This window comes from Camelina sativa, chromosome 13 (genome assembly GCF_030686135.1).
Source record: "Camelina sativa cultivar CO46 ecotype springtype chromosome 13, ASM3068613v1".
Classification (NCBI taxonomy): Eukaryota; Viridiplantae; Streptophyta; class Magnoliopsida; order Brassicales; family Brassicaceae; genus Camelina; species Camelina sativa.
The window spans coordinates 5,192,789-5,206,233 of record NC_141892.1 but is presented as its reverse complement, the minus strand read 5'-3'; the positions used below and the strand labels follow the sequence as shown (position 1 = coordinate 5,206,233).

Here is a 13,445-nt window from a genome sequence, read left to right as displayed (position 1 = left end):
TTACGGGGGAGGTGACACATCGAACATTTGATGCATGATTTTCTTCTCTATATATATATATTTTTTTTTTCTTCTATATTTTTGTCCTCGAGTGTGACTTTTTTTTTGTCAGTTCTTTAATTTTTGTTAGTGCGACGATTATGACCGTGTCAATACAAAACTGTCTTTTCAGGTTATCTTTAATTTGGATATATTAATATCCGGATAATCGATTAAATGAAAGATCATTAACACGAACGTAAGTGAAGCACAACATATAGTTCACTAGTGTAATTTAAGAAGATCGAAGACATGTGTAAAGAGCGAAAACAAAACCCTTTTGGTATTCAGCGTTCATTTTTGGGTAAGAAATTTATACATTATTATTGAAAAAAATTATCACACATAATGTGACAGCGGTTTTATCTGCTGGGATACATCTCATGTAACTCCCATGATGGAGTTTTCCGGCTAAAATACTCAAAAACAACGTTCGCCTCTAATATTTTCAAGGCTTCTTCACTCGTCACCGATATAGGTGTTTTGTACTGACTCACAGAAGAGCCTCGAGACACGGCGAAATTCATGAGCTCGTCAAAAGTACCACTCCTAACAACTTTAATCTCAAGTGGTCAGAATGAATTCGTTCTTTTCTGTACACAGTGTCAAAAGACTTCTCAATAGTGAAGCAACATTCCTCCAAAACATTCGGGTCGGGCTCGAGCTTTGCGTCCTTGGTTTTGCTCCCGAGTTCCCAATAGAGCACGTAATGTCCTGGAAACGAGGAAAGATCTACACGGCTAGTGAATTCCATGACCATTAGGTCGTATGGCTCTAGTAGGAGCTTCGCGTTTTTCACTGCCTTGAGGAGGTCTTCTTCGTATGTCTTGTCCATTCCGATGCTCAGAACAACATTATGTCTTCCCACGAAACGAACATTTGGCGCATTATTGTGGAAACCAGTCACTCGTAAAACATCACCCACACGGTACCTATAAAGACCTGTTAAATCATATAGAGATCTTGTGAGAGACATAGATTTTTTATGCACATTAAGAAAACAGTAAATGTCTATTTTTTTTTTCTTTTATCATTTTTTTAAGCAAGAACTCTACAAAACAAAATTCTAAAATACATTTTGTTCTGAGGAGAGGGTAAACAAGAAAAAGACTTACCGGAAAACGTTGTGACAACGAGTTCATAATCATGGCCAATTTTAACATCTACAAGATCGACGACCACAGGGTTCTCTACGGGATCATGACAAGTCTTTTGGTCTTTCTCGACCTCTAAGAACTCGAAGTACCCCATACTTGGAATGATAGTGTAAGACACATCACTAGGCTTGGACAGAGGATTGACATTGACACCGACGAAACACTCGGAGCTGCCATACCACGATGAAACCAACGGAAGACTGCCACCATAGAACTCCAGCAATGGAATGTATTGTGCCATGGATCCTGTAATGACGCCTTCAATGCATTTTGCTTTTGGCCATAGTCTCCTCATTATTGCCTCCCATGATTGTTTACTGCATTCTTGTTCGATGAGGTTCGCTAGGTCCGGATTTGGAGCGGTGAGGAACTTAGCAATCCCAGAGACACATTGGGCGTCTGTGATCCAATCACTGAGATGGCCCGTCCTTATGTTTGAGCATAACTCATGCCAGTGGTTTTCTAAGAATTTCATTACTTTGACGACGGTAGAAGCAAAGGGTGCACCGAGGCGAGCTACATTATCGCGTTGTAGAAGCCCACAAAGCAATTGGCAGTACATGCTCTGAGTAGTGTCTACACAAGTCGCAATTTCATGCGGGCTTATTTGTAATTTATCCCTGTAAGATAACAAACACAATAAAGAAACAGTAGTAGCAGCAACAAGGGGCATGTTCACACTCCATGTAAGGGCATGTTCAAACCCCCTGTAAGGGCATGTTCACACCCATGTAACGTGAGTGCCAAGGCTTTATTGATTTTACTATAGAAGTGAGTTGGTTGTGTTCAATCTTTTCAAAATACAACTTATCATAGACATGGCCATTAGCCCAGAGACAGATTTGATTTCTCCGGTCACGAAATAGAACGTGAGAGATTTTCCTTGGTTAAGCCCTTTGATGTGCCTGCAAACAAGTAACAACAATAGGTTTTGGGTTTTACTAACTCTGTTTGGTTTGATATAAAGTGACACACAAGTTGGAGTTTAGGACTTTTTACTTGTAGAGTAGACATCTATACATAGATCCAAACGATATCCTCTGTTCAAATTCCTCTGCTGTCAGAGGAATAAATTTTGGAACTCCTGCTGAAGTACCCGAGCTGCAAAACCAATATCTTCCTTAAATCTTTATATATTCAACACCTCAATTTTAATGTACATATATTATACAAGATTAACAAAGTCAAGTATCAACAAGTTTAAACCTCCTCTTAAGTTTTTTTTGTTTGTAAAAAAGTGGACTTAATTTGGAAATTGCATGTGCATGTGGGTCGATCTCATCTTGGGTTATATAAGACCCAAGATTCAAGTCTCTTCCAGAAACTCTAGTCAATAAAATTTTCAGCTTAGAAATATTTGTAGCTATCATAGATCCACACAGATCCAAAAAAAAAAAGGTGGATCGTTTAATTTGAAGAAACCTGGCCAAGAATAAACTGATGGGTCGATCACAGATGAGATCAGATGGCTCTCCATTAGTGAGACGATCGATATAAAACCTAAAATCTTCATAGGTCACAACGGGTACGTTCTTCTTGAAGCTTTGCTTATCGACTTGACCGTCGAGTAAACCTCTAAGATACTCGGTTTGGGCATTACGTGAAAGTATTGCTTCCAAGACGGAGTCTTGAATCTGCTTTACGTTGGTGGTCACATCATCAAGCATAAACAGGGCAGCTTTAGGGTCTGTTAAATCGAACCTTCGCAACATGCTTGCGCTTGCTGCTTTTGATTTTCTGCAACAAGAACAAAAACAAAACAAAACCTTTTCTAATTAAGTCATCGCGAAATTATTTACAAAAGAGTGAAGTTTTGTTTTGGCGAGGTGGATGAATTGAAAGGTTTGGAGAAGAGATTAGAGAAAACAGTGGAAGGGTGGTGCGGCGATATGTTCGTTGCCGTAAGACTTGTTCTTTTCCCCATAAATAGGATTAGTTAACAGACGATAAGTAAAGAGAATACTATTAATATCCCGTTTTTAGAAAGATTATGATATCCCATTCTTACAAGGATTATGATACTATGGGTATGAAAGTGAACTAATAATGATGGTGGAACATATATATATAACTATGTTACATCCATGTTGGTCGGATGTATGATCATAATCAACATGTACGTAAATAATGTTTGTATTGAACCGGAAACAAGGTCGGTATGTATTGAACCGGAAACAATGTTTGTATTGAACCGGAAACAAGGTCGGTTCAACTTGGGTCTGTCTGTTCGGTTAACAAAACATTGAACCGATCAAATCATCAATTTGGTTAGAAAACCCATTGATTGACCAATCAAAAACATTGAGAGGGGGTGAGAATGGCTCGAAACGACTCGCGATCTAGGTCGCCGTCTCACCGCCGACGATACTCCCGCTCGCCTGTCACTCATCGTAGCAGCCGTCGTACCAGACGCGACCGCAGCCGCTCTCCCTATCAATCAAGGTCTGTAACAAATCTTTTCTTACCTTTTAGATATGTGAGATAAATGTGGAGAAGCGAATCTCTCGGAAGTTATGGTAGATGTGGGGAATTAGGAATTAGGGTTTTGAACCAAGTTTTTGTGAGATTGTTAGTTCTATGTCATAAATTGTTTCACAAATTCCGATATATCAATACAGAACATAGTCTAGAAACTGGCTAGTTTTGTTTCTTTGTAACACTTCAGTTTGGTTAGCCATTAAAGCTCGTAATTTAGCTGGTTAGTGTAGATTAGAAGAAGCTGCTCTATAGTTTTAACACATCTTCATAAGAGTAGTTCTCCAATTTTTTGTAGGCACAAGAAGAGCAGGTCTCCTACACCGAGGCAACGCCAAAGGGATAGAAGTAGTTCATCGGAGCATAAAATTGCGATTGAAGTGAAGAAAGAACAGGAAGACAAGGCTAGGTAATTGATTTTTAAAGTTGTTTTTGTCTTTCAGTTTTGCAGTATGCTTGCTTGCTTCCCCTGTTTTGTGTTTGAAGGCAAGGGAGTCGTTTGTTTTCCAGATTAGGAGATATATTAAAGCTTCTGCACATAATGCAAAGTATTGAGTTAAGTTTGTTGTTCACAGTGACATCTCTATGGACTATGTGGAATATTGCAACTTTGAATGAACGAGTATATGCATTTCTAAGAATTTATTTCCTAGTGAGCAAGTTGACATGTAGGAAAAGGTAATCTATTTCTCCAAGTTTGCAGATGTGAACGAAAAGTGTAGCTCTCTATTGTGTTTATTGACGTAATGTGGAATGTTGGCTGTGAAAAATGTTATCGGAAGTAGAGTTTTGTCTTCTTATCTAGTGTTTGAGCATTAGCAGAAGAACTACTGATCAAATTATGCATTGCGAATGATCTGAATCTTTAAAAGTTTCTCTTGGCTAGTGTTGTCAGAGTTGATCTAACTCTTAACTCTTTTTTTTCTTTTCTTTTTCTTTCTGCTAAATTAAGATTGCAGCATGAGGCTGAGCTCAAACGACTAGAAGAAGAGACTGCACGGCGGATCGAGGAAGCAGTGAGGAAAAATGTGGAGGAAAGGATGAAAACGGAAGAAGTTAAAGAAGAAATAGAAAGGCGGACAAAGGAAGCCTATGAAAAGATGTTTCTTGATGTGGAAATACAGCTGAAGAAAGAAAAGGAAGCTGCTCTAAACGAGGCAAGAAGAAAGGAAGTAAGTCTAGTTGTTTGTTAATGTTGCCGCTCTATATTTGTTTGGTATTATTATATGGTTTTGGAATAGTAGAGGCTAAAGTAAAAATGGGGAAATAATTAATAAGGAACAAGCTCGGAGAGAAAGAGAAGAGCTGGATAAGATGTTAGAAGAAAATAGTAGGAGAGTTGAAGAATCACAGAGGAGAGAAGCAATGGAACTTCAACGTAAAGAAGAGGAAAGGTATCGGGTATTGGAGCTGTTGCAGAGACAGAAGGAGGAGGCTGCAAGGAGAAAAAAACTGGAAGAAGAAGAAGAGATTAGAAATTCCAGAAAGTTATCAAATGGAAACAGATCACGATCCAAGTTGCACTTCTGAATTGGTTTATAATTAAGGAAACATTGATTGATGAGAGAGTCAACAAGTCTGAAGAAGCTTTTCGACTTATTAATATCAGAGAGTATAGAAAGATACAGTTGACTGACTCATACAGTATCTAGCTGACCCTTCTTAGAGCTTTGTTGTTTCACTATGTTGTTTATCATTGGAAAAAAATAAACCAGTCCCCGTTGTTTATCGTTGCACTTGCACCTTTCACTTTCTCTATGTTCTCTTGGCCTTGATACTGAGTTCTACCTCATCCTTGTCTACCAATAATATTTGTTTTTCTTTTCAACCCATGAAGCACAATTCTTTAGATATGAATAAGTTAGGCGGGCTTTTGGCGGTCAAAGATTTTGATGGATGGGCCGGGCTGGATCTTAAAAAAGCCCGTTATAATATGTGAAGAGAAATTGTAAGAAAAAAAAAGAGTGATCCATTCCAGTCAAAAAGCTTATGTATATAAAGTGATCATGTTATTCACGTACCTAAGTCTTAATTATAGCTATCAATTGGCCGGACCTCCCATCAACATGCCCATGTCCATATACATATAGGCTGACCATAGTCGGACAAAAAAATAAATGGTATATTTGGATATTTGATCATTTTTGTCCATTGACCATATGGACTTAACCAAATGGACAATAGGTTGCTCACTTACCAAAATGAGAAATTCTATTTACAACTAAATAATTTTAAATTATTATATTTTATATTTATAAATTTTTATTTTCATAAAATACATTTATAATTTTTTTTTCATAAAACAGATAAATTATTGTATTTGTGGAAAAGTGATTTTACGATTTTAGCGGAAAAACACAGTTTTACTGTTTTGGCAGAAAAACGTAATTTTACGGTTTTGGCGGGAAAACACAGTTTTACGTTTTTGGCGGGAAAACGTAATTTTACGGTTTTGGCGGAAAAACGTAATTTTACGGTTTTGGCGGAAAAACACAATTTTACGATTTTGGCGGGAAAACACAATTTTACGATTTTGGCGGGACAACGTAATTTTACGGTTTTGGCGGGAAAACACAGTTTTACGGTTTTGACAAAAAATGTGGATACTCTAAAATTTTGGTTTTGAGGAGAAACTGTAATTACATAATTTTCCATCAAACTCATAATTTTAGAAGAGAAATAACAAAAAAAAAAATAGATTTTATAAAAGAAACAACAAAATAAAATTCAGATTTTATAAAAGAAAATAACAAAAATAATACTCAGATTTTATAAGTGAATAACAACAAAAATAAATTCAGATTTTATAAAAGAAAATAACAAAAATAAAACTCAGATTTTATAAGTGAATAGCAAAAAAAATAACAAAAATAAAATTCAGATTTTATAAGTAAATGATAATAGAAAAAAGATGGGCTGTCCATGGTCATGACCAATGGTCTTAATGGACATGGATACTTTGTGGACCATTGTCCATTTGAGACTGTCCAACTTTGATCCATGCAAAAGAATGTCCAGATGGACTCGCCCAAATAATCCATGGAGGGACCATTTGACAGTTCTAGTCTTAATGAATGGTAATATGATATTTTTTTTAGATAGTCTTTGACATTCTGCTTCCGTGAGCAGTGAACTTATTCCTCTTGTCATGTATTTTAAGTATAAATAACCAACAATACTAAAACAAAATATATGACAAAAGAGAACCGATACAAGTATACAAAGCATTCTTCTGAGTTCTGACTTTAAGAGTTATAACCATAAACTTGAACAAATTCTAAAACTGTGCCATTCAAGTCCAAAAAGTCCTAATAGTTTAAATTTATGCAATTGGGAGTTGGGACCACGTTATAAACTCATGACTACTCAAGCATATTTCCCTTATGTTTTTGATTGCTACGAGGCTACTATATAACATACCCCACAAGATGAATATTTGAGATAAAAGATGCACGTACATGAGTATATATATATATTGATTATTGAAATCTATCTAAATTATATAAGAACTGCGATCTTCATGTGCATGCGAAGATCATCATTGTTATTATCTGGGGGACTCTCAACGGAATCAACGCAAAGCAGCCGCAATATTTGAATTTTCGAAGCCGAAAGCATGATGTCAAAGTCTCTTGTCAGAGATTACCGTACGCCCAAGTCAATATCGAAAAGGATTACTTTTTTTTTTTTTTGACAATAAAAAAATCAAAAAAAAAAAAGGATTACTTGAAAATAGATTCGGAACTTCTCTCGTTATATCATTTTCGAGGTCTCATGTTTTCAGAAAATAGCATTTCACTTTCTGAAAGTAATATTTATTTAGGGACAAATTTGTCAAATTGTTAAAATGAGATCTAATTATCAGAAAAATCGCATGTATTAATGACGAAATTAAGGAGATGACTATATATATGAGGCTGAAATGGGTTTTATATATCAACTGTTAAAAATGTGATTCATCTTTTTAGGCTGACACGTCAAATAATTATAAATATTTGCGACACAAAACTAGACTTTTGGATGCATGCGTGTGTAAAGTATCTTCAAATGACAACGTAGTGCAAAGATTATGTATTCTATAGCGCTAGTATCATAGAAAATCGAGTTGAAAAATGTCTCTGTGAAAATATGTGTCGTCTAGTGAAACTTATTAAGTTTATGGAAAGAATAAAGAATTGGTAAAGATCGATATTGGGATTGAAAGATGATCATTAGACTGGGTCATGGGATCTGGAAGGATGGCCCTCGAAATACACTTGACGTAAACCAAGTGGGACGGGACCCAATTCCTCCTTTGCCTTTGCGCATGCGTTACTCTGTAGAAAAGCTCTTTACTTATCCTTTCTACATCATCTCATCTAAGCTCATGTCGTAGTATCAATTATCAACCCCCACCCAAAAAAATTCTCAAATATGTAATTTTTAAAATATCTGCGTATGCAAATTTTTATTATTTATCACCCGTACGATTCAGAGAAAAAAAAAACTTAAGTATTTTGTCATATTAATGGATAAAATTAATAGTGTATTTGGAATATATGCAGAATATATTCTGAGACGATCACGAGAGGGAGGCCAATCAAAGTCGAGATAGAATAATGAAAAGAGATACACGGTGTTTAAAGTACTATCTCTGGTGGGGCAAGCTCGATCTAAATCTCAATACCAAGTTTGCTTGTCCTACTCTCACATAGTCACATGTATATCAATAATAATAAAACATGAAACATAAGCCACGAATATATATCATCCGCAACCAAGAGAGAACCACAATATCAGTACTCAGTTTTATACTCTTACCACTCAACAACAATAAATCATGATTTAGAAAGTTTCTTGATGTGGATAACATGATAGGGAACTTTACATGGTCATATTCCCATCTTGCGGATAGCGGAAGAGAGACAAGAATACTCTCTATTCGCCCTCCTGTTTTCAGACCAAATGTTGTTCCGCGATCATAAACCTTTGTTTTTCACCATCAGTAACAAACCATAATAAGTGGTTTCAAGAGATATCAAACAGAAAGAAAAAACAAAGTTAGTAGCATCTAATTTACCAAGTTGAATTCAACATATAGACCCCTTCTCAGTTGTTGCCACGCCTTATGCTGATCGTTGAATGGTGTGTCTTTACGTTTCTCTATTATGGGTATATATGCTGGTATCACTGAGCTTGCACATTCTGCAAAAATTACCTCTGAATTCAAGCAAGCCAACTAAGAAGTTTCACTTTTTCAAAAAAAAAAAGAATATATATAATCTATCGAGTACGATTCATGCATAGATGCATGTACACAAAAATGCGTTCTAAAAAAAGACACATGAATATGTGGACAGATAAGGCTCACTTTTGGGTTGGGGATTGCGATATTTTTGGTTAAACACGTTTTTTGTTCTTTAAACGATTAGTGATTGCGATATTCGTAGTGATCGTCTGAGATCGTTTCAGCACACTTAAACTAGAAAGAAGATTCCCCTTCTCCCCCAAAACTACAAAAGAAGATTTGTTTGACCTAGTCAATCCTTATCTGTCTTTTTCTTCAATTAACGAGGTTTACCTATGTAAGAAATGAAACTATCTTTTTATCTTGATATAGTTCAAACAATGTCCCAGACGCGCCAAGGTCTTAAAGTCTGGTAATATCTCGTGTACCGGTGTTCAATTTAGAACCTTAAAGCTCCTCCGATCCTATAAATTTCATATTGAGAAAATTATTGTACGTGAAAAAAGAAAACTAACAAACAAAACATTTAAGTATCTATGCGAACTATACATAGTGTGGGGAGGATCTATATCGAGAGGGACCACGACTAAACCTCGAGGAAAATTCCCCTTTTGTCTTTTTGTAATTCAATTTGATTTTTCTCTTAGTTTATTTTTTTAACCGAATCTGTTATATATCACCCAAATTTGGTTAATGATTTTTGCTGATAGCTGAGAAAAATAAGCATGAGGAAGAATACTGCATTAGTAGTAATCTTGTTCCTATTATTTCATGTTATATTACTTTTACTACATGTAAACAAGTTGTTTTGATGCATTTACACGTTAGTTTTCTGTTTCAGTTCAGTATACGTAAATTAGGATAGTGGCATATATTAATAGCTAGGACTGCTTGCACTTGGAAAAATATATGATATTAGGTATATGATTACTAGATATTTGGAGTTCTCTTCTTAAAACCATGTTAATTAATATCTATAATTTTTCTCGATCAATAATCCAAACCTCTTTCCTTCTTTCAAACACCAACTTCTATTATGATTAGGGGTTTTATCTATATGTGTATTGCAGTTCATGTTCATTGAGGTTATTGATGATACACAAGCTTTACGACCGACGGATCAGAGTGACATGTCTCAGAGAATTAAACTTCAGCAAATCCAAATTTTACTAAAAATAACGAAACAAAAACAAAATGTTACACATGCCTCTCGTTCATTTATATTTTCGGTGCAACAAAGGTTGCGAAAAAATAAATGAAACGAAGATATATATGGTAGCGACTTATAATATTGATTCGACCGAATATGTATAAAATTAGATTATTCTCTTGGATAGTTATAATAATGGTAACCATAGCTCCTCTCTTCTTCTTCCCGCTGCTGCTGCTGCTGTTGTTGTTGTTGTTGTTGCTGCGTCTGTTGTGAAGAAGAAGAAGATGAAGAAGGCGTTGAGAAGGGCTGACTAAAGAGACTCGACGTGTAGTACGATAAATCAACTTCATTGTTACTCGTGAGCAATTGAGCGTACTGAAGTATGTCTTGGTTATAAGTCACTGGCCACGAAGTAGTAGTAGAAGATGGATCAGCAGGCTGAGGAGGAGGTGAGTTCATTGATTCACTACCTCCTCTTGGGGCATGAGTAATGGTTGTGGTGCTAGGGCCTTGTACTCGTTCAGGGAAGTTTAGTTTAGCTTTGGTGCCTTTGAATTTGAGGGCGGCTCGATCGTAGGCTAAAGCAGCTTCCTCTGCTGTCTCGAAAGTCCCAAGCCAGACACGGGCTGCTTTCTTTGGATCGCGGATTTCGGCAGCCCATTTACCCCATGGTCGCTGCCTTACGCCTCTATAGTGTCTTCTTCTTGGTTGATCTTGCAGAACATGACATAAGAATAAAATTAATTACATATTGCATGTGCAATCTACATGCATGAGAAGAATTATATGACGTGTGTGACTATAACGATTAGTTTTAGCAAAGAATATTTGAAGAGAATATTAATTAGTTTAGTACTATTTACGACTTCAAAGAAACAAAAAAAATGAACGATCTAATTAACTAAAGATGATGCATACAATAATACTTAAACGCATCAACTATGCGATTTCATGGTCCGAACTTTCCACAATATACTATATACTATTCCTCTCATAAGATTACATTTTTAGATGGAATTATATATACGGGTGATCAGTCCTGCAATCCAAGTGTATATATCTTGGATTACTAGACATTTGTAATGAACCAAAATCATACAAATTATAAATGATTTTCTACCAATCAAAGCTTGAATCATACACTCGAGTCGAGTAATTGATTCAATATTATATTTATTACAACCAGCGTAATTTTCTTTGTTTTTCTTGTCAAACAAGCGAAAGTCAAACAGCTACATAATGACACTAAAATCCACAAAAGTAAACTAAAACTAATCAATTTAAGATCCATTCTCACAAGGAATCGTCATCAATTCAAAATGTTTCCCAATTTTAAGTTTTTACCGTATTTAGAAAGACTAACTGGATATTTGTTTCTATATATGATTATTTTTCGGGTGTCCTTTTTGTTTTTTTTAAAGGATGACATATTATTAAAATCTAACTTAGTATTCAAATAACAAAATTTGATTTTGTGATTAACACTCAATAAAAGTATAAACTACGACTTGATTTTTGATTAAGACTTTGCACCTGAGTCGTTTGACATTTTGGCTTCTAAGTTCTAATTCTAAGTAACGCACCGAAAAAACGAGTTAGTCATGTTGAAAAACCTCAAAGTAATGATAAAAAGGACAACCATAAAGTTGACAGAGAATGATGATATATATCTAAGACAAAGGAACATGCGTGGTCAAAATTACTCTATCTAGTTAGGTAAGAAGAAGCCATATGTAGGTTATATATATGTTTGAGAGTTTAAGACATGAGGTTAATAAAATATATGAAGCTAGTACTTTCAAAAAAAAAAGAAGATCTAGTAGATGTATTAAAAGAAAAGGATAGACACGTAGTATCCTCCTGATCGGTGATTCAATTCAAAAACAAGAAGGAAAGTTCTTTACGGAAAGTAAATTAAATGACAGATGCATTGAACTTGAGGTACTTCAAATCGAACCTAACCTATACAAATTCCTTTCTTCCCCCAAATTTAATTATTAACTAAGAGAATCGATAAAAGGCTTATTAATAGTAAGTCTTTAGTTAGTTAACTTATTATATAACCAAGTTACATCAGCTAGCTAACAAAAACAAAAATAAAGACTTAGCTGTTCTTAGAGACAGATGATCAAATTCAAAGCTATATGTATAGAGTTATAGTATTACTTAATTACCTTGGTCTTGTTGAAGTTGATCCGATTTATCAAGCTCTTGTTTGACCAGCGGGTCTGTCGGGTTCTCGATGGCACGGCTTAGAGCGGAGACCATGGCGGTGACATCAGTCTCGTTCCAGGACGGATTATCATCCGCCGCCGCCGATGTTTCCGGTGGAACCGGTCCCTTTCCATACCTCCGATCCACTTTTACAACAAATGATGAATTTCACACGTATATGTAAACAAACACACGCACAAGCAAACAGAAAGAACAACTAGCACGGGTGTGTAATATAGACTTTGAAAGGAACTAAGTTGTAGGAGAGGGAATCTGGGGAATGACTAGGACATGGAGCTTTGGCTAGGTGATGAACAAGTAAGTAATCGGGAGCAAATAAGGGTTTTCTTTACTTAAGGCTATGATGTGATATTATGAGGAGGAAAGAAGAGGTGACAAAAGGGTTTTTATAAAGAGAAGGATCTACAAGAAAAGTTGATATAATATATAGAATTATTAAAACCTTTGGAATGGTGCGGAGTGGGACCGTTCTTTGAGTTCATAGTTCTCTACGACTTCTCTTTTTCTTTTTCTCAATCTTTTTATTTTTGGGAGCTTATTAGCTTCGCATGTTTTGGCAGCAGTGTTATGCACAAACTAGGAATGAGTGCGGATCCAACATTCTGATCTTTCTTCTTTTTCTTTTTAGAAAAAACAAATATAAATAATTGCAACTGTTTTAATGTCATTGATATTATTTTTTTGTATTCGTTCCAATATTTCAATTGGTTATTGAATACCATATATATAAATATCCATTAAAATTTTGAAATTTGATCGTATATTTGATTTTTTTATGTTCAAATTTAAAAAAATTCACACAATATTAATGGAATATATATGCATCAAAATACGAAAAATTATGCAAAAAAATAGGATTTGGAAAACGGATGTGTTATGGACCTTATGGTACCAAGTGAAAGACTAGACAATGATCAAACTTGTGATTTATTTATTTTGCTTACATATATGGTTATGCACAAAATCAATTGACATCTATTACCTAAGTGGAAAGGATATGGAGACATGAAAATACAAGGATTTTGGAAATGGTTAGGTTGAAGGTGGCCGAGGTCAAGAAGAAAAAGTTCAAGATCTTTACGATATCACATGGATCTTTAGGTCTCCGCATGCGATACTTGAAACTTTTTTGGTATCAATGTTAATTAGTTGCATTTGC

General features: G+C 35.3%; 2 protein-coding genes, 1 long non-coding RNA gene and 1 pseudogene across 5 annotated transcripts; 1 reads left to right on the top strand and 3 right to left on the bottom strand.

Moving 5' to 3' along the window:
- Positions 1 to 336: 336 nt before the first annotated feature.
- LOC104735335 (indole-3-acetic acid-amido synthetase GH3.15-like) lies at positions 337 to 2,961 on the bottom strand (annotated as a pseudogene). Its single transcript, XR_015578567.1, has 5 exons — positions 2,619 to 2,961; positions 2,196 to 2,297; positions 1,961 to 2,101; positions 1,155 to 1,816; positions 337 to 981 (listed from the first exon to the last, which is right to left on the bottom strand). The product of XR_015578567.1 is annotated as an indole-3-acetic acid-amido synthetase GH3.15-like (transcript).
- Positions 2,962 to 3,457: 496 nt separating this feature from the next.
- On the top strand, positions 3,458 to 5,499 carry LOC104735334 (uncharacterized). Of its 2 annotated transcripts, XM_087480522.1 has the most exons (5): positions 3,463 to 3,638; positions 3,970 to 4,080; positions 4,247 to 4,349; positions 4,624 to 4,843; positions 4,950 to 5,499. In XM_087480522.1, the coding sequence occupies exons 3-5, from the start codon at positions 4,264 to 4,266 to the stop codon at positions 5,199 to 5,201; spliced, it is 558 nt and encodes a 185-aa protein (XP_087336648.1). In that variant the 5' UTR covers positions 3,463 to 3,638; positions 3,970 to 4,080; positions 4,247 to 4,263; the 3' UTR covers positions 5,202 to 5,499. The 2 variants fall into 2 exon arrangements, with proteins under 2 accessions (XP_010453400.1, XP_087336648.1); XM_010455098.3 differs by lacking the exon at positions 4,247 to 4,349 and having other exon boundaries at positions 3,458 to 3,638.
- Positions 5,500 to 8,244: 2,745 nt separating this feature from the next.
- LOC104735333 (uncharacterized) lies at positions 8,245 to 8,926 on the bottom strand. The gene is made up of 2 exons (XR_759448.3): positions 8,731 to 8,926; positions 8,245 to 8,637 (listed from the first exon to the last, which is right to left on the bottom strand). It is a non-coding gene; the product is annotated as an uncharacterized LOC104735333 (long non-coding RNA).
- Positions 8,927 to 10,047: 1,121 nt separating this feature from the next.
- Positions 10,048 to 12,823, bottom strand: LOC104735331 (ethylene-responsive transcription factor ERF113). Its single transcript, XM_010455095.3, has 2 exons — positions 12,226 to 12,823; positions 10,048 to 10,764 (listed from the first exon to the last, which is right to left on the bottom strand). Exons 1-2 carry the CDS (start codon positions 12,317 to 12,319, stop codon positions 10,220 to 10,222), a joined length of 639 nt encoding a protein of 212 aa, XP_010453397.1. The 5' UTR covers positions 12,320 to 12,823; the 3' UTR covers positions 10,048 to 10,219.
- Between the last annotated feature and the right edge of the window lie 622 nt (positions 12,824 to 13,445).

Coding starts and splice junctions, on each gene's coding strand:
- LOC104735334 (XM_010455098.3), top strand. CDS start 3,514: ATGGCTCGAAACGACTCGCGATCTAGGTCGCCGTCTCACCGCCGACGA. Junction 4,081..4,623: donor GAACAGGAAGACAAGGCTAG/GTAATTGATTTT, acceptor TGCTAAATTAAG/ATTGCAGCATGAGGCTGAGC. Junction 4,844..4,949: donor ACGAGGCAAGAAGAAAGGAA/GTAAGTCTAGTT, acceptor ATAATTAATAAG/GAACAAGCTCGGAGAGAAAG.
- LOC104735331 (XM_010455095.3), bottom strand. CDS start 12,319: ATGGTCTCCGCTCTAAGCCGTGCCATCGAGAACCCGACAGACCCGCTG. Junction 10,765..12,225: donor TCAACTTCAACAAGACCAAG/GTAATTAAGTAA, acceptor ATGTTCTGCAAG/ATCAACCAAGAAGAAGACAC.